This window comes from Melampsora larici-populina (assembly GCF_000204055.1).
Source record: "Melampsora larici-populina 98AG31 unplaced genomic scaffold MELLAscaffold_23, whole genome shotgun sequence".
Lineage (NCBI taxonomy): Eukaryota > Fungi > Basidiomycota > Pucciniomycetes > Pucciniales > Melampsoraceae > Melampsora > Melampsora laricis-populina.
Genome location: NW_006768787.1, coordinates 71041 through 95740, shown reverse-complemented (window position 1 = coordinate 95740; position 24700 = coordinate 71041). Strand labels below are relative to the sequence as shown.

Sequence of the window (24700 nt, the reverse complement as noted above, 5' to 3'; positions counted from 1 at the left end):
TACACTAAAGGGTCTTATAGGTGACTACATAAGAAGGATTGTGCGTTGAACACGTTATAGAGAAAGAGACATAGATTACTTGCCGTCCCTCCCGCTGTACCTCCTCCTACCCACTCGCGTATTGAAGAGTGAAATCAAAGGACTCTTGGAAATACATAAGATAAGTTCGCAAAACTTCACATTAGATATAAGAAACTTCAGAAGCATGAATATGAGATATATCCAGGTAATTGCGGAATAATTAAGAGATCTACAAGTTCTTTCCAATTGAGTCTGATGGCATTACAAGGTGAGACAAGTTAGGTACAGACGAAAAGGTTAGCTTTATCAAATCCCAAAGCGTTGAGAGACCTTTTGACACACCTTTCTAATTTAAAGATCAATGGCGGAGTAGGTCAATGTGCCATCCTGAGAATTGAATGATATGATGTTGCGAAGATAGGGCAAGACCATCAAGTTGAAAGGGCCAACCATATTATTTGCGTCGTTTTGCCAAAAATCGCTCAGTTGTGGGTGGAAGAGCTTGAATATTTGGAGGATTTCCTGATCGCTAGGGCCAGCGAAGACCTTTCGGATTCGCGAATGCTAGGAATCTATGCAGGTTGACCGGAAGTGTAACAACTTGAGTTGGGATAACTTTTGGTTGAATTTGACGAATAACTTCGACTTGGAGATAACGTATATAGCCACTATGTTCGTCCAATTCCTCAAGAGGACGAAAAAATGGGAGCACGATGATTTCAAAGAGGCTGATAAGAGTTTCTCGATCGAAGGACTGAGGAAGTTGAAGATCCGGAAAGAAGAGACTGATGATCCTGAGATATTCTTCGGAGCTGGCTTCAACTATCAAGTCTGGGTCATCATGTATACAGATAAACTTGATGAGGTCTTGAGGGATTACTAGACTTCCAGTAGGATAAGGCTTCTCGTGTTCAGGATGCGCATTCGTCGAAATGTACGAGTATACGCAAGTATCCTCATCAAAACCTTTTGGATGGCGTAAGAATGGAAGGACAGTGACTTGAAAAATTCTAATAATGATATCTTTTGCAAAGCTCAGTGGGAGAGCAAGCTTTGGATGAAAAACTTCAATAATATGATGATATTCTCTAGTAGATGCTTCTGAAAGGGGATGCGCAATGTTATACGCAAGGAAACCATGGTGCCGTTTTGGCAAGACAACAGATTTAACGGGGTATACGTATTGTGGAGTATGTTCGGCCATGATGAGCAAGTTCAGGATGATGTTCACAAAATGAGAAGGCTCTTTTGACCTCTATATTAGATTTTTTTTTGAAAGATATATTCTGACAACAGTAAACTCGTTGGGAAACTGTGAAGACCATATTGTATTCCCGGGTCCCGCAACTCTAGCCCTCCCTTCTTCGTGAATCACAGATCTGGACGATCGCGCGACTGACTTCCAACCAGATTCCCATCAGAAGGCCAAATTTTTTGACTCAGGTTTGAATTATCTACATAATGTAGACCGAGAAAACCTTTGAGGAACACAGGACAATATCGGGTGATTTTTCACTTTAGATATGTTTGTGTATATACATAGAAAACGGTTGTATTTTGACTAGCTAGGAGGCACTTTCACGAACAGAAGTGCCTCCGAGCTATCATTCCACCATTCTAATTTCTTGAAAAATCATAAGCTTTGAAGTTCGAACTCATCATTTGAACTTCAAAAGGTAAAGTTGAATATGATTGGCTTTGAAGTTCGAACTCACCATCTGAAAAACAAGCTGGGTCGAGTAGGATGAACTTGAGACTTATCTTCGAGAATCATAGCTAGCCTTTTGAGGATCCTTGGAGAAGGACATAAATGGAGAAAACTTTTCCTACTTGGCAACTCGCACGAGTAATATGAAGCTCCCTCCAACTCCACTTCAGCTTCACTGTCGACAGTTGCACTACGAATTGCGAGTTCCCACTTCGAAGCTCAACACGTGTCTGGGCTGTAAGCAGGGACACATGTATGTACATACATTACACAAGCTCACTGAGTGCGTAACGCTCAACGCGGTCGTGATGTGACGCTTCAACTTCAACACTTTTTCTCTTGATGGAAGATGCCTTACACACTGAGTGCGTAGAGCTCAACGGAGTCGTGACGCGACGCTTGAACTTCTAAAAGCAGTGACACATGTATGTACATTACACAAGCTCACTGAGTGCGTAAAGCTCAACGCGGTCGTGACGTGACGCTTCAACTTCTAAAACATCGTAACACGCCTCACAGCGCCTTTAAAGTCCTACAAATTCATCACTTACATTACAAGCTCACTCAGTGCGTAAAGCTCAACGCGGTCGTGACGTGACGCTTCACCTTCTAAAACATCGTAACACGCCTCACAGCGCCTTTGCACGCCAATACATACAAATTCATCACTGTATGTCAAATGATGGATACGCAAACACATACATACATATCATGTGCACAGATCTCACAGAGTACATAGTTGAATCATATGTGGTTGGATGTGGGATGGGTTTGATGTGACGGACACGGGCGTATGTATGGCTGTGGCTGACACGTGGGCTCAAAATCACGTACATCATTCCTGATGCTTCTTTATCGCCAATTTTTTTTGGATAACTTACACTTCGTAACTCAATCCCTTGATCACGATTTCAATATTGTTTCTCTTTTTTTCAAGAAAGATTCTTCGCTACCTTGATACGTTCATCTGGATCTCTGTACTCTTGGTGTTGTCTCATCCTAAAACCTCCCTTGTCTGCTTCGGACCCTAAGATCATTGCGACGCAGAACTCAGAAGCTAGAAGGGAGGATTTTAACTTTGTGCATTATCATCAGTCTTATCAGTTAATCGTTTGCAAAGGTTGTGGCCATGCCCAAGCATAAGCACAAATCTCCTGCCACTCTCAAATCCCGCCTTCTCCGTTCAATCAAGAGGCATCTTGAAAGGCCTAAGCCTGCCTTACCAAATGCTCGTGTTGCGAAGAAAGCAGAACTCACGAAACACTATGGACTACCCGAAGACTCGAAATTCCTCTTCTTGAAAAAAGGACGTCATTTTGGGAAGCCTCGTCTGAGTCTATCTTACGGTACGGTGGTCTGTCTTGATGCGGATACCTTGGAGCTTTTACTGGTGGTACGATTCGTGGAGCCAACCGAAATGGAAGATTCTGTTTTCGAATCTTACAATCGTTCCATAAGCACAATCTATCAGCATGCCAAAGCTCGGAATGAAGTGAAAGGGAATGCTGCTACTTATCGAGGGAGGAGAAAAGGTCGAAAGTTTGGCCGAATGTACGCTGCAGGCTTCCGTCCAGGGTATGATCACGAGGTCAAAGGAGGTTCGTGAAATTGTTTTCATCTCTTTGTGACTTCGAGACCCTCGAAATTTACGATATGTTCAATAATATAGGTCAATATACATGGAATGAAGAGACGGCGAGTGATCTGCAGAAAATGGAAGCAGACTTGAAACGACAAGGGAACCTTCCCGCCATCGAATCATTCTTTGCAGAAAGATTCAGCTCCCTATCTTTGTTTGCTTTCGAATCTAATGCGACTCTCGCGGCTCAGTCGAATGCCCCATCTTGGGCGAATGAATCGTTTTATGTATCGCCAAACTCCAAAGTATTCGGATCCAATATCATCGTGACCTGTGATGAATTTGTCAACAAGAAACATAAGGATAGAGACTCTTCGAAATATGCATTTGGTTTGTTTAGCTTAGTTGACCGAGCAACAGGCAAACTTTACCAACGGGGTCTCACAGCACCCAGAGGTGATACTCTTGGAGCCAGATTCATTCTTGATGACTACAACGTCGACGTGAATTTAGATGCATCTGATGGAGTCATTGAAATGCTATGGAATTCTCAAATTCACCATCGAACTAGCGCCTCCAAGACTTACGATGTTGACCATAAGCAAATCTCTGTGGAAACCGCCGAAATTACTCGATTCGGTTGCTCTTGTCAAATTTCTCAGGCCTTGGTGAATCAACTTGATAAAGTCAAAGCCTTGCGATCCACGATGTCTGAAGAAGACTGGGATACTTATCAGGCTTCTGTTTTGACTGGCTATAAAGAACAAGCTCACAAAAAGATGAAAGCACTTGCAATCAAGTACGGGATATGGCAAAATGATTTTTAGCCTCTGGATTCTCTGAAATTTCATTGTTTTTCTCTTTGAGAAGTCATTTCAATTCTGTTTTGCCAATTAGAATTTTCGAATCCTTGTCTTTTCAATAGCGTTCACCTCTGGGGTTATGACCATATTCTCAATTCATTTCTTTGACCTAATGTGAATACACCGCTTGTTTGTCAACTACCCTCTGAACCCAATACTCTCAATGACAGTTTTGCATGAAAGAGGTGAAGATGCTTCGTCAAATCTTTCTGGTCTGAGCTGATTCTTCCAAGTCGATTTCCCTAAGTTGATTTTTTCATTTAGATTTTGTGAATCCTTGTCTTTTCAATAGTGTGCGCCTTTGGGGTTATGACCATATTCTAAATTCATTTCTTTGGCCTCATGTGAATACACCGCTTGTTTCGTATACCTTCTGAACCAAATACTCTCAATTACCAGTTTTGCATGAAAGAGGTGAAGATGCTTCGTCAAATCTTTCTGATCTGAGCTTCTCTGGTGAAACTACGTACTGGTGAAACTATGGTGAAACTACGTATTTTGCCATATACCAAGTCATCAAAATGCTATCCTGATCTAGCTGATGATATATAACAAATCCGCAATCCACTCTCCTTCATGAGGGCCAGCAGAAGCCGGAGAAGTATAACGTAGGGTTTGGATTATGTATCAATACCCCGAAATGAGTCATACAGAACTACAAGTCCAACCAAATTACGATGATCAACAACAAAGGGGGTTGTTGTCTATAGCCCGCACAAAACCAAAAACCTCCAGTCCCCTTTAGGTTTTTTCAAGTAACAAAAGGTAGGTGATGTCGCTCTAACTCGTACAACCACCATCTCAGACAACTGATAATCCTCAACCTCGCAGTTCAATCAATCCAACGATACTTCAATCTTCACCCGACTTACTGGCCTACTACTCTCAAACCATATCAATATCAATTTACGTCTCATGTCAACTCGTAAAGGGGGAAACAACGTGGCTTACGAGTGTCCTCATCTCCCTACGTGTTATGATCCCAGTAGCAAAGGGAAACCATGCCAAGATTGCAATGGTTTGAACCTGACCGGTGTTCGCAACCATACTCTCACCACCAGGCAACATGCGTTTTGTGCCCCTGGGTGCCCGGTCTACAAATGTAAGTTCTTGTAAAAATTCACTTCGCATCATCATCAAGCCTGATGGTTCGGATTGCTTGAAGTGACAGATCTGAGTCAAATTGAATTCAAGAGAAAGAAATGTTCGACACCAAGCGATTTGCCCGGTTCATCCAATGTCATTCGAAATCGAACTTCTAAGAAATGTTCCACACCAATCGATGTGCCCGGTTCATCCAATATCACTCCAATTCATAGTTCTAAAAAATGTTCCACACCCACCAACGATTTGCCCGGTTCATCAAATGTCACTCGAAGTCGTACTTCTTCAACCGAGCGGTCTCCTTCGCCCTCTGTTCGTGCAGGAAACACTTTGCGAATACGACAAAGAGAACGCACATATGAGGGAGCAGTATCTACCAACCAGGGAGGTAGGGATGAGCCAAGTTTTTGACGAAGTGGTGTTCGGAACACCTCTGCATGCAATCCTGTGCAAGATAACTTCTCTGGAATCAGCATCAATCCGGAAAAGTTTACTCTTCTACAATCTCATCATTCCTCTCCGAAAGGCTCTTCCTTCACTCGAGAAACAAATCGAAATTCCAGCAATGTGCCCAGAAATTCTAGATCGAACAACTCAATCGGTGACATGTCAACTGCCTTTGGGGGTCCGCATCATACCCAATTGGAAAGCAGCTCGGCTCCAAACCCAGGTATGGCCAACCAGCTCCACATGTTAATTGATCCTCAAAGCTCGAAAGAGGTAGAACCATTGATGTGTGACTCTCTTATCTTAGATCCTACTGCCCCGGCCACGAATATCTCTTATGAGAAAGCTTTCCGCTTTGATTGGAAGTTTCGGGCACTTTTGGTAGTATCCTTGATACATTTCTTCTGGTTCATCTGGGCATGGTTGGATGAATATGCTCATGCAGATTAAGCCTCATCTAGAGTCCTTATGAAATGTCTTGAATCTCTCGAATTCGATATGCACTCATGTTTACCCTGAAATGCTAATGCTACGTATTCTTTTATGATACATGTAGTTATGGAGGATGTCCCATCTTAGGTCTGATGATCCAAACTCTCGTCGTTTGTATTACCTCTGATCTGTTCCCTCATAAAAAGTATCATGTGATCTGCTCCTCATTTCTTGTTGTGTTTTTCAGAATTCTGATATGAGGTCTTTCAGTCAATTTCGATTTTTGTGTTCATCACCTTGAAACCCTGCACAAATTATCATACTAAAAAGTACAGCCTGGTATCTCGATGAAAACATCAAACAAGTCTTAATTAGGGAGTAACAGATATGTACTTTTTGATTTCAACATGCTGCACATGTCTGAAGATGAACCCCTAATCACGTATCACAGCCCTTTACAGGCGTACTTCCTTGTGACAGTCAACCTTGGAGCTTATAACTGTTTTCATGCTCAAATTTGTAATGTCACACTATGAAGATTATTATACTCTTCTGAAATCTCACTACGTCAATTGGTGTAATCTAAAAGCATCCCAGCCGAACACAAGCAACAACGTAGGAAATCTGAGACATCTGTCCTATATTTATTCAAAGATAACAAAGACTACCATCAGAAACTTATGCAATACCTCCAAACAAAATGACTCGGGTGCCGAAAGCTTGAGCCACGTTGTCAGACTTCCTCGACACGTAAAACACATATTGCTCCATACACTCGGTAGAAAGTCGGGAGCCCAGTCCGTCAAAAAGTCCACAAAGCGTCCAGTCGGATGTCGAGCAGCAAGCCATATTCCTATTATCGCCACGAGGTTTAGATAGGTTAATATGGAGAGAAAAAAGCGCCAGCATAGAATTCCTGATGTCATGGTTTGTACTTGAGTCAGAGGGACATTTTTCATAAGTTAAAGGTAGTCAACTCGTACCCTTCATATTCGCTGATCGCCTTTCAGATATTCTAAGTCTAGGATTCTGGTTGGTATGGGGCTCTTCGACATGTGCTGGTCTCCCTGAGACACCTCCCTTGCTTCTTCTATTCTTTTTGGTAGAGCCATCGCATCCATCGCATTTGAAGTGATGAGAAATTCCATGTTGATCGGTCATTTTTCTATGGTATCAAGCGGTATAAGAGTTCTGCTAATTTGGAGTTGTATAAAATGCCTTCCGGACTAAGTGAAGCGGAATTATCTATGTAGATTGTAGGGAACACGTATGGTCTATTCAGGTGAAGTTCCATTTGACGAGCATCTCAACAGCCTTTAATTACTCATGATTTAGATACTCAGTCCTTCCAAGAGTCGTTCAATTAGGGACTGCATGTTTTAATCAGCTCCACGTCATGAGTTTGACAGAGCTCCTTTTATTGGAACGCTATGGAAGCTGAGTGCTAAACACGAATCAGCGAATCTTCATCAATACTCAACCTGTTGATCAGAACACGCCACCGGGAGCCTAGCATGTCAGTATCTTTTTACGCATCTCTGCTATACGTCACGGGCATTTGTTTGAATTCATCGTGGGTTTTTCCAGTTGCTTCCGCTACGCCGCCTTTTTTCAGATTTGGGTTAAGCGCTCAGCTGCAAAAAGCGAGCCAAACCCGCAAACTCGATTTTCCTTCCTACGTCCAAACTCGAACCTACGTAGCGCTAAATGAGGCGTGTCTGCTGCGCTATGAGCCACTGCTCAATACGGACCACGTGGCTATGGCAGTGTTGATGTCAGTGAGTCAGCAACTGCGCTTCGATAGACTCGAACCTCTCACTTTCATGTTCCCTTTTTTCTCGAATTTCTTTCTTGGTAGAACCCTTTCACTCAATAATGGCTGTTGTCCATCACTCAGGAGACAGTGCTACGTATTCCGGAAACAGCGCCTCAGCTACGATTTGAGCAATGAGTTCGAACCTCGTAATGTCACGATGATACAATGAGCTCACTCTATATAAAGATCGTGTCATGCATTGGTGCATGTTGCTACAATCTACAACCATAGAGTAAAACCAATTGCGACCCTTCAAGCCGCCATCTCATAAGCTACCACCTTTACTCACAGTGTTCGAACCAAATAATTTACCCATCCTCAAACTTGGCCCAGAAAACGCGGTTCTCGTCTCACAGCTTTACGTTCAAGTGGCTCGATCTACACCCCCTCATAATCATTTTCATACCCTTCGAACCTTCGAACTTCCATGGATCAAAACACGCATGTCTCGGTCCTAGGACAAAAAGTCCATGATAACGAGGTAAGTCTCAAAATAATTTTCTCGACTAGGATTTTTTGACTAATCAGTCACTCTTTCAAGATGATGATGGGGATGATACTCACACAAATGGAATATATAAGGAATAAACTGAAAAAGTCCTCAGGTACCATGGTCAGTCTTACATTCTTTAAGTCAAACGATGCAACATATAAATGACTGACGAGAAAGTCTCAGATGGCGCCGAAAGAGGGAGGTGACATCATCGCTGGACAACATGATTCGTGGTACAATGATATTGAAAGCTGTAAAGAAGCAATTGAAGCCATAAAACAGGTTCGAGGCATGCATACAATCGTATATTGTCAACAATTATTCTGACCAATTTCCTTCATGTAACTTTCAACACAAGTAGAGAATTGATTATGGAGAGCAGGACTGTACCAGAATACAAACTCTCACTTCCGCAATCAAGGGCATAGAAGAAAGATTGAAAGGGGTTGATGCTAAGCTTGATCACCTGGAAGAAGAAGAAGTCAAGTCAAACCTTTTGGGCCTGGTTCAAGTGCCTGTATGCAATGAGCTTTCCACCGTAGACAACAGCACAAAATCAGTTGATTTACACATGTTCAACGAGGTTATTATACTTCATATTTCTCTCTTGCTGCTAACTTTTTATCCACCGATATTTCCCAGAACTTCCATCACTGAAATCCTTGCTTGTTTCTAATCTTACAGAAATTGGCTACTCAGGAAAAGGCGATCATCAAGCAAATATTCAAACATGTCGAAAATTTGTTGGCAGCTCAGGCAAATCTGATGGCAGGCGCAAGAGATGAAGATCAAAAGCATATGGCTGGACTTGTTCGCAAAGAAATCAACAATCTACATCAAGAACTATTAATCCAAAATGCATCACACGATGTGACTATGATGAAAAATCAGGTCGACCCACTGGCTTCGGAAATTCAAGAATTGAAAACAATCGTGCAGACACTTCGAAGTACAGTGGAAACACAGAGGAATACGATTGAACTATGCTCCCAAAAGGTTGAACTTTTGGAAGAGGCTCCGCAGTTATCACTACTCAAGGATACAGGTGATGATATGGATATTGAAAAAGTGAGGCCTACTTTCTTGTCAAATGTTTTGCCGATATCTTCCGGCCTTCTATGAGCTAGCCCCCTGACTATGTCACGTTTGATCATCTTCAAGCCGGAGGATCTTCTGGAACGCAGAGTGTCCGCTGTCGAATCATCCCTTTTCTCGGTAGAAGCCGAGGCCCAGCGTGAAGCCGTGGATGCTGAGAAGTTCGTAAGATTTCAAGAGAACATGCTAACATTGATTAAGGCAATGATAGAAGAAAGCAGCCAAATCAAAGTATGTGTATGATCTCCCCTTCACTTCTGGATGAAATGTTATTGATCCAAAGTGAAAATTCACCATCAAAAGTCGGCGGAAGGGGTGGGTGATCAAAGCATGATAACAGAGTCTGAAGAACCCAAGTTAGACCTTGAAGAAGAATTCAATAGCAGATTTTCGGCCTTGAGGAAAACAATAGATGATCATGTCGAGAAACAGATAGCCATCACAATTGAAAGAAATGCAGTACAAGAGAAAAAATCTGATGTACGTGATTCATAGCCTTCATTATGTTCCTTGCACGCTTGACCATGTCTAATGTCATGACCACGCCGACAGGTTTCCGAAGATCTGCGACTTCAAATCGTGGACCTGAAACTTCGCGATGAGGAGAATCGGAGGCAGATCTCCGATCAAGCCAAAGCTATAAACAATATCTCTGCCGGGCTGTCACATCCCGACCATGCATATTCTTACACTTCTCAGAAGCCTTCAGAGATCGAAATTCGAGAACGAGAATCGCCCCATAGTGAACCCTCGATCGATGGCCGCAATGACCGCCAAAGTGTGGATATTTTGCAAGGCGTATCGCAATCTCATTTGCAAGTCTCAGGCCTGATAGACCAACACACATCGAATTTACAAACTGCTTCGCACCTCGAGGGTACCACTACCAGTAGCTCGACAAATCCGATTGATCAACATTCGCAATCCTCCTTCCAAGGCTCGGTGCCTGTGCACAACCCGGCAAATCATCCATCATTTTCACAAACTTCCTCGAATTGTGATGGTGCCACTAGAAGTAGCTTGGCCAATCCAACTTTTCAAGATTCGCAGTCTTCGTTTCCAGCGTCAGTGACCATGCACAACTCAGAAAATTATCCATTGACTCCACGAACAAATTCACACCTCGAGGGCGAAACTAGTCACACCAGGAACAACCAACCCCGGAAAGCATCTGTCCCAAGGCGATCACAGAAGTGGAGGAAATCTAGCATAACACCACAGAAGCCCAAGGACCCGACTCTTCGGAAGGAAAGACTTTTGATGTCTTCGCAAGCAAAAGAGGCTGATGAACAAATAGTAAGTTTTTTAATGACTCCATGGCTGATGTCGAGAATATGAAACCGCCCATATGAGACTGATGTTTTGTTTGGTGCAGGCAAGTCAGGTGCAGAAGCATTTTCGACTTATGGCTGGGGTGGATCGGCGTAAAGCAGACTTTCCAAGATCGCCAACAAGAGAAGAACTCGATAAACTACCAAAACTGACTGTGGATTACGAGACGGCACCGCTTGGCGAGGCAGCCCGAAACCTCATCAGACCTGACCACCTTCAACCAACTTGGAAAGACGAAGAAATGGAACTTACCGCAAAGGGTATGGTTACATATTGCCGGCGTAGACTTCAGCAGTATGGCCTTCCTTACGTTGGCTTGAGCACTGCTCAGGGAGATGCACAAGGAGAAGACTGGAATAGGCGTGTTCTTGCATTCTGCACGGATACATTTAACAAGGCGTATGTGGGTCAAGAGTATCACATTGTGGATCATGACCCGCAACGCATCATGAAATTGATGCAAGCACATATTCAATACCGTGTGAAGCATATGAGAAAGTACAATAACCAAATAGATGCACTTCAGATGGTCCAAAAACGAGACCGTCAGCAACAAAGATGTTTACGGGTGCGTTCTGACAGATTGTCTATATAAGTTATAGTTCCAGACTGATATTTCTTACGTTCGTTTTCAGCTTGCGAACCGAAGGCGGGAGGTTTGCGAGCTTGATGATAGCTCACCATTTTCAAGATTTAGTGGCCTCTTTGAGGACGAGCGACTGTGTTCATCAGACGAATCTGACGATGATGTGTTGAATGAAGACCGAGTGAGGCATACTCCTGTATGGCGGAGCTCTCTCGCTACATCACTCGTGGAAAACATCGATCAAGCATACCAAAAGATGAGGCAAGACGAATGCCCAAGGCGACCTGGACGCAAACCGGCGAAGCGTATGCTTTCAAACCATCGACCTGAAGGTGGCAAGTCACGATGGCCGGCCGGCCTACCCAAAGATTGCTACAATGATGTGTGGCTGCGCGCCCTTGACAAGAAAGATTTGGAGAGTCTTGAAATGAAGGAATGTATCTTAGGGAATTTGTTTGTGTCCCTTTCATGATGACCATCCTGACAGCCTGAAAGGTCTGTTCATATTCCCCGGTCAAACTTGAGCTCTGATTCATCATGTGAATAGTTTACTCCATGTCTCTGCAATGAAAATTTCTCATTCTTGTTCCTCTCTGTTAGCTGTGAAAAGCAGCTCTCATAAAAGATAATTGAAGTTGCACAAACCATGGTTGTGAAGTTCGCCAAAATACCAACCAAGATCTTGGTTGCAAAAGAGTAGTATCATATTCCATATCACTTCGAAACGATGTAATTTCTCTCTATCTTATTCATCCCATCTATTTATATCATATCCAAACTGAAATTGATATAAATAGAGCCAAGATAATGCTCCATTGAAATTGAGAGGATATGTGGAGCTGGAGCTGAATGTCAAATGAACGAAGAACCTAAGGATGTTCATGTTGTGACCAAAAGCGCCTTGTGATATCCCCCCCAAACATCTGATCACACCAGAATGTCTGACTAGGCAGACTCTTTGATTTGATTGGGATACCCTGAAAGTACTTCTCAAAGAAACTATCAAGACAAATACACATCTACAAAGCGTAAGTTAAGACTAGTAAATAACAGGTAGACGCACGTAGACCCTCTGATTCTTCACTTGTAACTTCAACAGCAAGATAACGTTGTTCTTCTCACCAGAAACTAGATATCACTGGGTGTATCTATCTATAATTCATTTCGATTCAATAATTATAGTTTAATTTGGTTGTAGTTCGAATAGCTTGTGTCTACATCAACCTCCACCAAATAAGCCTGAAAGGATGAACCTTTTGATGTTTGAAACACATCCTGCAACTTCGGAAAAAAATCCGGGGCGCCCAGAAAGATTTCAACTCAGTGTCAATTTACTCGAATTCGAATCTATTCTGTAGGTCAGAGAATTCCCACTTCGACGACATCAGCAGTAGTTAAAATGAAGGCCTTCAAAAATTGATCCCCGAGGATATAAGAGTTTGAGTATGTGTGTTAACTGCACTGTTTGTACATTCTGTGTGAGGTAGTAGATAACAAATGTTTTCGATATGGTTTGTTGGTTTTCATCTTAAGTATAAAGAGGTGAATGACTTTGCGAACGGAGAATTTGTTGGACAACATCATCTTGACGCCAAGTGGAAAGCGCGGGAAACAAAACCCCGCCTGTCCAGGGCTGCAAGATATCCGCTTAAGACATGCCTTTGTTCTTCCGGTTCCCGTACTACGTACATAGTGTTTGAGTTGAGTTAGGCGTGACCTCGTGCCCGAAATCGGGAGCCAGAGCACACGCGTGCAGTATGACCCTTTGTGTTTGATGCAGAACAGCGATCATCAAGCTTCTGTTTCCTCTTGAAAAACCTTAGGGCCTCAACATGGATGTGGTGAGCGATTATCAACTTTTTGCTCCCTTTCGCATACTTTTAGCACCACGCCATGGAACGTAGCACTTCGTATCATACACGCGACTATGGGAATGCTGATGAGTTCGATTAGCTATACAGTGACTCCGAGTGTTTGAATGAAGAGAAAAGATATGACTCTCACCTCAATTGCCTATCCGACAAGCACCACGAAAGTAGAACACACCCCGACATGGACGTGGAGGGTGATCATCAGCGTTGTGCTCTTTTTCGCAGACCCTTAGCCCCACGATACGGGCGTGGTGAGCGAAGCGTATCAAGTTCAGCACACGACCACCAGGATTTTGAGGAGTCCCATCGACTTCACATACATCTCAAGTGTTTACAGGTCGAAGGGAAAGAACGTGATACTCGTGTCAATCGCTTGTTCCACGAGCTTCACGACCATAGAACATGGCTAACAGAACAGCTTCAAGATTTTGCTACAAAAAACGAAGACCTGGATGTACGCCATCGGCAAACTCAGAGACTACTGACGAGGGTGATAAAAAATTTCGATGAACTTAAAAGTGAGCTCGAGGAAAAATGTGAGCACTTGTGGGAAAAAAACATGCAACTCGCAAAGGCATCAGCAAGAGCACAAGGTCAGTATCTTACAAATATATCCCTGTGCCTATGTATGCTTATCTTTTCCCTCTCTCTTCCGCTCTCAGAGAAGCATCGGATTGAGATCAGTGCCTATCGCACATCTTTAGAGGAATCTAGAAATCTTGGAGAACAGTTACAGGAAGCAGTTCGACAGCAGTGTTGGTCTACCAAAGAGCAGCTCAATAAACTGTCACAGAAAACCAAAGGTATGCCTAGATTACATTACTTGACTAAAGCATCGAACAAGCTCACAGAATAATGGCTGCTTAGAATTCCATCAACGCCAAATTCAATCGGAAAATGCCACTGACCTGCGGCTACTGGAGTTCAAGGCGAAAGTGGAGGAGGTATTACAAGCTGCAAGAGGCAAGTCTATTCAGAATGATATCAGCTGGAGACGTAAATGACATATTTTTAATCTCATGGTATATTGGGTAGAGGCTCAGGAACAAGTTTACATCAAGTATGAAGAGGTCTTGCAAGAGCAACACAAGACTGAAATGATACTTTCAAATCTCACCATGAATGTCGAATGTCAGAATAAAAACGAAAAAGGTGATTGATTTGTCATCCGCTGATTAGTGATGGTCAGAACTGATGACAATGATCATTTTGAAGACCGTCTTTTACACAAGGAAATGAAATATGAAAAACCAACGAGATTAGCTGAAGGTGCAATGACAGATGAAAAATCAATGAGATTAGCTGAAGGTGAGATATTTGTACATAAGACTACATCATTTGTGACTTTATATTGACGGAAAATGAGCGGATTTGTCAGGAAAACATGCTTGTCCATCCCACCAATTCTGTATCTCACTGCGTATGGGTTCAATATTGGCTTTTGTGGCTCTATTAATGTACTTATTGACAACAGAAGATGATTATCGCCAACCCAATGTGCTTTGATGTATCAAATTCAACTTATACATGCGGGCGGGATACTGAGTTTAGTCACCTTGGCTTGGTTCTTTCACTTGACATCCGTCAGGCCGGATATCTTCATCTTGTGCTTTTTACCCTTCGTTTTTCAGTCAATTTTGTTATTCATTATCAACTTCATCCAAAATTCGAGACTCCTATCATCCACAAAAAGACTATCAACGTTTTTTATTTTATTTTCCCTAGAAGCTTGTTTATGTCAGGGGTTTTCTACAAATTGTTTCACTTCTTTATGCTTCGTAGTATACATGTTTCCATTCTGCGAGGTATCCTTTGGTGATAGTTGAAAAGTCCAAACCCCAAAACAATACGGAACGTGAGTGGATACGCAAGCAAGATGTAACATGCGATCAAATGAGCCGAGGTGGGAGAACTTGAATGCGCAATCAGCAAGGATGAAATCTTACAAAATATGCAGGTGAAAGCCAGTCTCACCTTCCAAAGATACTTCTGCAAGACAATAAACATGCTAATCCTTGAAGGCTTGCCTGAAAGCTCGAGCTTCCGATGACAACATTCTCAAAGTCGGCAGGAACCAAAAATGCGTCAAAAGTGCAAACAAGATGGTGAAGGTTGTCCAAGTGGCGATCAAGGATAGGGTATCGCAGAAACCTTCCATGGCTGTCAAGCCATGATGTTCCAGAAAATGATGTTGTGTTGCCGCACATAGCTGATGTTTCGCGGTAGTTGGTAGTGGCGCCAGCTGTTGTTCCCAAAACGCCCGTGCCTGTGCGCGTGAATACCGAAGTGCATGGATTATCATTTGGCAACTCTTCATGAGCACGGCGTCTAGTGAAATGATTACGCGAATAGCGCAGAGTATCAAGAGTCTGGTGAGGTTGGACTTCATCTCGGCTGCCTATTAGGAGTTGTTCAAACCAAAAGTATTTGGGGTCAAACTCCGTACATCTAAGAAGCTTGACAGTGGTAGACAAATATTTACTTGGGCACCTGGTATCGATTATATACTATACGTTGGTTTGAATGTATTTGAAGAGTCGATAGGATGCAGTGATCTGTTTTGTTTTGATGTCCACGTATGGAATCACATATATGGATTTGAGGATATATACAATCTGTTACCTCGTCTTGTTGAGCGCATTTACTTTCTGCTCAGTCGTATACTACTCGGTACCCCCATTGTATTGCCTTTGTTCACGCTTTTCAGAAATAATGTCCTCTTACAAGTCTTCATTGATGAGGATGAACTCAGGGCCTCATCAAACTGAGGTACAGCAGTCGTTCAGTTTCTTAGTACAGCAGTCGTTCAGTTTCTTACGGAACCTGCTGAAAGTTCCAAGGGTGACTAAGGGTGGCTACGCGCGAATTTTCATTAGTCATGAGGGTCGATCACTGTGTAGCCCTTTGGGCACTTGAGCGTAACGCAGTGACATCGTATTGTACATGACGCGTAGTGCTCTATATGCACAGGTTTCTTGTCGAAATACTATTGTGTATGTTGAGTTGCTACCTGCTATTCTTCTTGCCATCGAACTAAATAAGTGAGTGGGATGATTGCAGAAAACAAGATGAGGAAAATTTCCTTCTTCAACAGGGGCAGATAGAATGACGGGTAACTGATAACTAGCACTGCATACATACATCAGTGCAATAGGGTGGTATAGCTCGAAGCTCAAAGCTCGAAGCTCAAAGCTCGAACTTGAACTTGAACTTAATGTTCAAAGTTCGAATTCTCGAAGTGTCGCAAACTGTATGTACATACATGTAAATATGACTTCTGATGTCCAGACTGATGATTCGAACGTAATCATACTTCATGCGCCTGAGGAATGAGTTCGAGGTGAAAAGTTGTCCCAACCAATTCCAAAGGTTAATAGATCAGGCTCATGCTCTACGCAGAATTCACCGGTAGCTCATCTGACAAAATCTCACAAAGGCGCATAATGTGATAATTTGATTAAACATCATATCGATCTTACGCTTAAACCTGGATATGGCTGCGTGAACGATACATATTATCGGTATCATTTTCTTCTCGGTGCTAATTCTTTGTCTGTACAGCATAGACTTAAGGTGGTACATCTTCCAGAAAAATCCCTAATGGAAAGGGCAACTCCCAGCGTCACCCAGAGATACACAAGGAATAACAGGCATAGATACATACAATCAATTGGAAAGTTTTACATCATAGTATCTCCGGAAACCCATCAATAAAGAAACCTTTTCATATCTTGACATAAAAAAGGAATAAAAGAATAGGTACGAGTGTTTCAAAACTTCGTGAAGGATAGGTGAGACGGCGTCAAAACCTCGAAGAAAGCATAGGCATGACCACTTCAAACCTTCCACTACAGTATCTATCTGCACAAGATATGCACAAGGAAAAAAAGAACCGTTTCTAACCTTTACGCATCAACTCGGACAATCGGCATACTTTCTAAACCGATGAAGCCCAGGGAATTATAAACATGAGGTATTTGGTTAGCTTTATGGACATTTCGTTTTTACAAGCTGGTCTGAATTACTGACATTGAATATCTTCTGATGCTCTCAAAGACCATGAAATGGGCCGTATTTACGTAGCACTTGTGTTCTGAATACACGGATCAACTTGGCTTTGAGAATATTGCGGGGTACGCGGTGACTCGGTATGAAGTGGTGGATAAGTTCTCGAAGGGCACCCTTCGTCACTGATCGAGCTTGAAGTTTAACGTTCGGTGAGAGGATTTTGATCAATTCCGTCGGTACGCTAAAGATTTTCTTCCAAAATAGAGGGTCTTCGTGAGGCGTGGATGCACGGACTGCTCGGCGATTTGGATGGATATGAGATGGTGCAGGCATTCTACATGCTCGGATAGGAGCTGAGCGTCTACGTATAGGTCTTGAAGGTGAAGTAAGATTCCCTGTGATCGATATGTTTCCAGAAATGATCATGGCTAATAAGATGAAGATACGATAGTTAGATTGAGGATGAATGTGGCTATTTAGAGATATTCTTCAAAGCGATGACTAGGAGTGAATATGGATGAGTTACCTGTTAAAGATAACCGGTATATATTTGAGGTGAGTAAATAATTTGGATAATTTGTTTTGATAAGTGAGATCGACTGTCGTGAATGAATGAGTGCCAGCTCCTAAGTTGAGATCATAGCAGTTTATAACCCTTCGTTGTATCACCCATCTGTTTTTTGAATCTCTTTGTTTTGCGAAATTAGCAAAAGAAGACTGACCATGAGCCCTTTGTCCCATAAGATATTCGTAAGATGCTCTCTGCTTAACGCCGCATGCTAGTATTGCCATTGATAACGCACCGAGCGGGACCAAAACATGCGTAGTATGCCATTCATTCAAGCTACGTGCTGAATCCGGCCTGCTAACACCTCAGAGTAAGCCCCATTGACAACTACACCCCGCTCAGCACTCAGTCACAGAACACAGGAGTCCCGATAAGTATGGATGGAAGCTCATTACGTTCGTGTTCAGGTCAGCTTCCTTTGAATACTCAACAATCACTTCCTAGAAGCCTTGCGTCCTGGGTTTTGAATCAAACGCTTCCGACTGAGGAAGTGATCAGATTAACATTAAGATCCTCATATTCGTAAAACATGTGTAATGTTTTCATCCAATTACATGGCTGAATATTTCAACAAGTGCGATGTAGAGTAGTATAAACAAGAGAATCTGAAGGCAGCATGATGATCGTGCAGGGCAGCAAGTTGATGAACACAAAAAGTGACTGAAAGACCCCAAAGCAGAATTCAGAAACAGAAAAGGAAATGAGGAGCAGATCCCATGATACTTGTGTATGAGGGAACAGATCAGAGGTAACACAAACAACGAGAGTTCTTTAGAAAAAGCAGTTCACCCCCTGAGTCCATAGACACATTCAAAGGCTTACCATACCTACAACTCGACATCCTCCACAACTACATATATCACAATGCGATTCTTCAGCTCTAAAAAATCCTACAAGGCTTACAAGGGTTGCTCTCAAGAATATCATCAAAGAGTATGTAGCATGAGCCTTTCAGGGTAAACATGAGTGCATATCGAATCAAGAGATTCAATACATTTCATAAGGACTCTAGATCAGGCTTAATCTGCGTGAGCATATTCATCCAACCATGCCCGGATGAACCAGAAGAAATGTATCGACGATACTACCAAAAGTGCCCCAAACTTCCAATCAAAGCGGAAAGCTTTCTCATAAGAGACATTCGTGGCCGGGGTAGCAGGAGTAAGCTGTTCCAGATTGATGGTCATTCCAGAAAAGTTATCTTGGGCAGGATTGCATGTAGAGGTGCTCCGAATACAACTTCGTCGAAAACTTGGCTCGCCACTGCCTCCCTGGTTGGTAGATACTGCTCCCTCATATGTGCCTTCTCTTTGTCGAATTCGCGAAGTTGTTCCTGTGCGAAGAGAGGGTGAAGGAGACCGCTCGGTTGAAGAAGTAGGTCTTCGAATGACATTGGATAAACTGGGCAAATCGCTTGGTGTCGAACATTTCTTTCTCTTGAATTCGATTTGACTCAGATCTTTCACTGCAAGCAATCCAAACCATCAGTCTTGATGATGATGCGAAGCGAATTTTTACAAGAACTTACATTTGTAGACTGGGCACCCAGGGGCACAAAACGCATGTTGTCTGGTGGTGAGAGTATGGTTGCGAACACCGGTTAGGTTCAAACCGTTGCATTCTTGGCAAGGTTTCCCTTTGCTACTGGGATCATAACACGTAGAGAGATGGGGACACTCGTAGTCTGGTGCAAATGATGTTGAAATGATTTGATTGAAGTATTGTTGGATTGATCGAACTTCGAGGTTGAGGATGATCACTTGGTTGGATTGAATGGTCCTTTTACGAGTTAAAGCGAAATCACCCAACTTTTGTTGCTTGACAAAACCTAAAAGGGACTTGAGCTTTTGGGTTTTGTGCGGGCTATGGATAACAACCCCCTTTGTTGTGGATCAACTACATTTGCTTAGACTTGTAGTTCGGTATGATTCATTTCGGGATATTGATACATAATCCAAACCTTACCTTATCCTTCTCCAACTTCCGCTGGACCTCAAGAAGGAGAATGGATTGTAGATATGTTGTTTATCATCAGCTAGATCAGGAATGAGGTCCTTTTTTTAAAAGAAGGAATTTCGAGTCTTCGGGTAGTCCATAGTGTTTCGTGAGTTCTGCTTTCTTCGCAACACGAGCATTCGGTAAGGCAGGCATAGGCCTTTCAAGATACCTCTTGATTGAACGGAGAAGGCGGGATTTGAGAGTTGCAGGAGATTTGTGCTTATGCTTGGGCATGGCCACAACCTTTGCAAACGATTAACTGATAAGACTGATAATATTGCACAAAGTTAAAATCCTCCCTTCTAGCTTCTGAGTTCTGCGTCGCGATGATCTTAGGGTCCGAAGCAGACAAGGGAGGTTTTAGGATGAGACAACACCAAGAGTACAGATATCCAGATGAACGTATCAAGGTAGTGAAGAATCTTTCTTGAAAAAAAGAGAAACAATATTGAAATCGTGACCAAGGGATTGAGTTACGAAGTGTAAGTTATCCAAAAAAAAATTGGCGATAAAGAAGCATCAGGAATGATGTACGTGATTTTGAGCCCACGTGTCAGCCACAGCCATACATACGCCCGTGTCCGTCACATCAAACCCATCTCACATCCAACCACATATGATTCAACTATGTACTCTGTGAGATCTGTGCACATGATATGTATGTATGTGTTTGTGTATCCATCATTTGACATACAGTGATGAATTTGTATGTATTGGCGTGCAAAGGCGCTGCGAGGCGTGTTACGACGTTTTAGAAGGTGAAGCGTCACGTCACGACCGCGTTGAGCTTTACGCACTGAGTGAGCTTGTAATGTAAGTGATGAATTTGTAGGACTTTAAAGGCGCTGTGAGGCGTGTTACGATGTTTTAGAAATTGAAGCGTCACGTCACGACCGCGTTGAGCTTTACACTACAAGAAAGATAATATTTTCTGGGCAGAAAATTAAATTATTGATACACAAAAATATTGAGAGGCCAGGAGGAGAGCAAAAAATGAATGAAAATATGCATCTTGTTCCCTGCATTGAGAACTTCACTCTGCATATTTTTCCAAATTTTTACAGTCCATATTGATAAGTGTACTAACAATAAACCTTCACAATCATCCAATTACAACCTGTAACAAGCACTGAAATTTGGGTCATTAGTGTTTAGAGAAACTTTTGATTTCTGAAAATACTCATAACTTTTTCAATTCCTGTCCAAAACGCTCGATTTTGGGTGCATTGGTAAGCTGGAATTGTCCTCCAAATAGCTCGTAATAGGACCACACAGCATGCTGGTCTGCTAAAAAAGATATGATCATTTTTATACATTTGTACATACAGATCCATAGAATGATTGGCATACTAGCTACATAGTTCTTGATCTTATGAAAGTTTGAGAGGAAGAGTTCAGCTTTCTAATGCACTTAAAATCGAGTGTTTTGATGCAGATTTGACAAAGTTATAGGTGTTTTCAGAAATCAAAAGTTTCTCTAAACACTAATGAGCCAAATTTCACTGCTTGTTACAGGTTGTAATTGGATGATTATGAAGGTATATTGTTAGTACACTTATCAATACGGACTGTAAAAATATGGAAAAATATGGAGAGTGAAGCTCTCACCGCAGGAAACAAGATGCATATTTTTATTTATTTTTTGCCCTTCTCCTGGCCTCTCAATATTTTTGTGTATCAATAATTTAATTTTCTGCCCAGAAAATATTATATTTTGTGTAGTGTTACGCACTCAGTGAGCTTGTGTAATGTACATACATGTGTCACTGCTTACAGGCCACACGCGTGTTGAGCTTCGAAGTGGGAACTCGCAATTCATAGTGTAACTGGCGACAGTGAAGCTGAAGTGGAGTTGGAGGGAACTTCATATTCCTCATGCGAGTAGCCAAGTAGGAAAAGTGTCTTCCATTTATGTCCTTCTCCAAGGATCCTAAAAAGGCTTTCAACCTACTCGACCCAGCTTGACTTTCAAAATTCAAAGCTTATCATATCCAACTGAGCTCACCTTTCGAACTTCAGATGTCAAGTTCGAACTTCCAAGCTTATCCTAATCAACTCAGCTTAACTTTCGAACTTCAAACGGCGAGTTTGAACTTCGAACTAACAAGTCAGAGCTCATCCTTTAAAAAATCTCAAAGTGCAAAGCTGGATTTGGAGGCCAAATTTAAGATTAAATATTGTAGCTTGTTTATTCGTGCCATCTTAATGAAGGATTTCTTCCAACAAAAAAACCCCTCATAAATACAAAACAGTTGAACAAGGCCATATGATGATACATACGTTGTACTCAAAACGCAAAATTCGACCAGAAGTAGACAAAGTACTCTCATTACTCTTCGGTTCCCCCCAAAAATTTGAACCTTATCTTACTGATCAGTAAGAAATGATAAAATTGAGTGACTTCAAGATTTGTTCATACTTGAGGTTTGGGATAATGATTTTGTTTTCGGGGGACCTCCAGTTGATACCGAAAGTAAGATAGTACCTACAGAGCAAAAAAGGTCTCATTCAGATCCCGGTGCGATGGGGCAGTGAAGCATTTGAAATCGAAGCTTGAAGCTTGAAGCTCAAAGCTCATCGAACTCGAACTTGATGTCGATGTTCAAAGTTCGAATTCTCAAAGAAGCGCAAGTAGATACAAGTTGAAATTCAACATCAAACTTATATATCTTACATCCATCATCCCGTGGATGGAATGCTCTCCTGTCATTCATTTGGGCAGATCTGCACCAATCCGTGTCATCGCTCAAGGGCATAAAATTATATCCTTTGGACACATTACATCCAGGAACTTGATTTCGAGACTTCGAAAGGAACAAAGATAGAAGTATACGGGCCGCCAAAGTTTTTTGTCAAAGCAAGTAAATAGAAGGAAAGATACAATTTGTAATTTTTGTAAGCAACATTTTTCGTCAAAGCAAGTAAATAGAAAGAAAGATAGAATTTATTATTTTTGAAAGCAATATTTTTTGTCAAAGCAAGTAAATAGAAAGACAGATACAATTCGTAATTTTTGTAAGCAACATTTTTCGTCGAAGCAAGTAAATAGAAAGAAAAATAGAATTTATTATTTTTGTAAGCAATATTTTTTGTCAAAGCAAGTAAATAGAAAGAAAAACATTAATTTATAATTTTTGTAAAGGCTTGACAGCCTCATTTACCGTTTCCTTATATACTTTCCACTTATCTTGTATTGATTTACGCATAGCAATGAAATTATTAAAGTTATGACCGGCTGGTATCAAAGCAGCAATTTCCAACATTTTGCTCGCCATGAATTTCTCCATATCTTTTGCTACCTTCTTCATCTGCTCCGCCACCATGTTACCATCAAAATTGTTGGGCTCGACTACACCCCAGTCTACAGAGCTATCATCTGAATCCATCTCATCGCCCCGATCTTTCTGAGCATTTTCGGGCTGCTGGTTTCCGCCGTGTGAAAATTCGGGTGCAAGAGAAAATTGGCGCTCTAATTCATTTCCAGGAGCTCCTACTGCCTTGTTCAATCTCGTATGATGATTTCCGGCTTGTCCATGTTTTCCACTGGATCTCACAGCTTCATCTGGATTGACTTGTCCATCGCCTCTTCTCTGATCATCACCTGGATATTGGAGTTGTTCGTTGGTTCGTCTCTCGCTTTCCAATGTTGAAGAAAGTTGAGATAAAGGATTTTTTGAGGTGTCTGGCGAAGTAGGGGGTGGAGAACTTTCAAGAATTACAGGGCTTTGACGGGAGTGCGGAGGCTGAGAAGAAGCATTTTTATTCGACCCTACGTTCGAGGGTGTAGGAGTAGCATGTGAAGCGCGGCGACTTGCGAGGTTCGAAAGAGGGGGCGCAGCGACTGGTGAGATAGCACGTCCGATCAAAGGCGGAGGGAGGGATTGAGCCGGAGCCGAGGAGAGTTGAGAGGCCTGTGGATGGGAAGTTCGAGGCATCGAATGAGCAGTAGGGGATGAGGGCTCGTCGTCCTCCACCCTTGGGGGGTTTCGAAGCTTGACTCTGATTTTTCGTGTGGGTTGATCTTCTTCGTCGTCAGATCTAGCGGAATCCTGGTTAGGTCTCTTGTTCGATGGGTCCGGGCTCTCCTCAACAGGCATCGTATTGAAGCCCAAGGGGCGGAAGGGTGGTGCCTCAGAGCTTCGTCGCCATCCCATTACACGTTGAAGATATTGGTCGGCCCTTATATCATCCTGTATGATTCTTGACCCCGATTTCCTAGCCAAAGGTATCTCCACACCGAAATTTTTGCAGTGGACTGGGATCGAGAGGATTGACATCTATGAAGAAACACTTGTCAGTTCGAACACGCATCTCCAAGCAGACGCAATGGAGCAAGCATCACCTACCTTGTGTCCTTGTTGACCAATCATCAACCCTAGCTTCGTCTTCCGGATCCAACAGGGAGATTTCGTCAGGGAGATCAGTGCTTGATGCTTTAGTCTTGGTGTCGAATCTCGAATCAGGAAAGAGGGCTCCATTTCGCAGCCAGTGGAATTGGAAAGTTTCCACTCCATGGGCGTCACAAGGTATCTTCGAAACCCTGCACCACTCGCACTTGACGGATTTCGTGCCACTAGTTACACAGGTACGACCAGTATTGGCGCATCTTGAACAAGGATTGGCAAACTCGTACACCTTCGAGTACTTGTGTTTCCCGATTAAAGCCTCGTCCGGCTCGGTCTCGCAACGAACCGATCGAGGGGATTTAGATTTGATTTCTATAATAGTACCCGGGATGTGAGATTCCTCGTCTGGAGTAAGGGATTTTGAATGTTCCAT

General features: G+C 42.5%; 5 protein-coding genes across 5 annotated transcripts; 2 read left to right on the top strand and 3 right to left on the bottom strand.

Moving 5' to 3' along the window:
- Nucleotides 1-550: 550 nt before the first annotated feature.
- MELLADRAFT_63919 (uncharacterized protein) lies at nucleotides 551-1225 on the bottom strand (the record flags this gene model as incomplete). The annotated part of the gene is made up of 1 exon (XM_007410950.1): nucleotides 551-1225. One exon carries the CDS (start codon nucleotides 1223-1225, stop codon nucleotides 551-553), a length of 675 nt encoding a protein of 224 aa, XP_007411012.1.
- A 1633-nt stretch (nucleotides 1226-2858) lies between these two features.
- On the top strand, nucleotides 2859-4135 carry MELLADRAFT_87783 (uncharacterized protein; the record flags this gene model as incomplete). Its single annotated transcript, XM_007411152.1, has 2 exons — nucleotides 2859-3327; nucleotides 3399-4135. The coding sequence occupies 2 exons, from the start codon at nucleotides 2859-2861 to the stop codon at nucleotides 4133-4135; spliced, it is 1206 nt and encodes a 401-aa protein (XP_007411214.1).
- A 4262-nt stretch (nucleotides 4136-8397) lies between these two features.
- MELLADRAFT_87782 (uncharacterized protein) lies at nucleotides 8398-11560 on the top strand (the record flags this gene model as incomplete). Its single annotated transcript, XM_007411153.1, has 10 exons — nucleotides 8398-8451; nucleotides 8512-8583; nucleotides 8647-8766; nucleotides 8825-9046; nucleotides 9148-9531; nucleotides 9625-9789; nucleotides 9862-10038; nucleotides 10111-10854; nucleotides 10934-11458; nucleotides 11540-11560. The coding sequence occupies 10 exons, from the start codon at nucleotides 8398-8400 to the stop codon at nucleotides 11558-11560; spliced, it is 2484 nt and encodes an 827-aa protein (XP_007411215.1).
- A 3757-nt stretch (nucleotides 11561-15317) lies between these two features.
- On the bottom strand, nucleotides 15318-16081 carry MELLADRAFT_107338 (uncharacterized protein; the record flags this gene model as incomplete). The annotated part of the gene is made up of 2 exons (XM_007410949.1): nucleotides 15318-15675; nucleotides 15993-16081. 2 exons carry the CDS (start codon nucleotides 16079-16081, stop codon nucleotides 15318-15320), a joined length of 447 nt encoding a protein of 148 aa, XP_007411011.1.
- Nucleotides 16082-23046: 6965 nt separating this feature from the next.
- MELLADRAFT_87781 (uncharacterized protein) lies at nucleotides 23047-24700 on the bottom strand (the record flags this gene model as incomplete). Its single annotated transcript, XM_007410948.1, has 2 exons — nucleotides 23047-24176; nucleotides 24268-24700. The coding sequence occupies 2 exons, from the start codon at nucleotides 24698-24700 to the stop codon at nucleotides 23047-23049; spliced, it is 1563 nt and encodes a 520-aa protein (XP_007411010.1).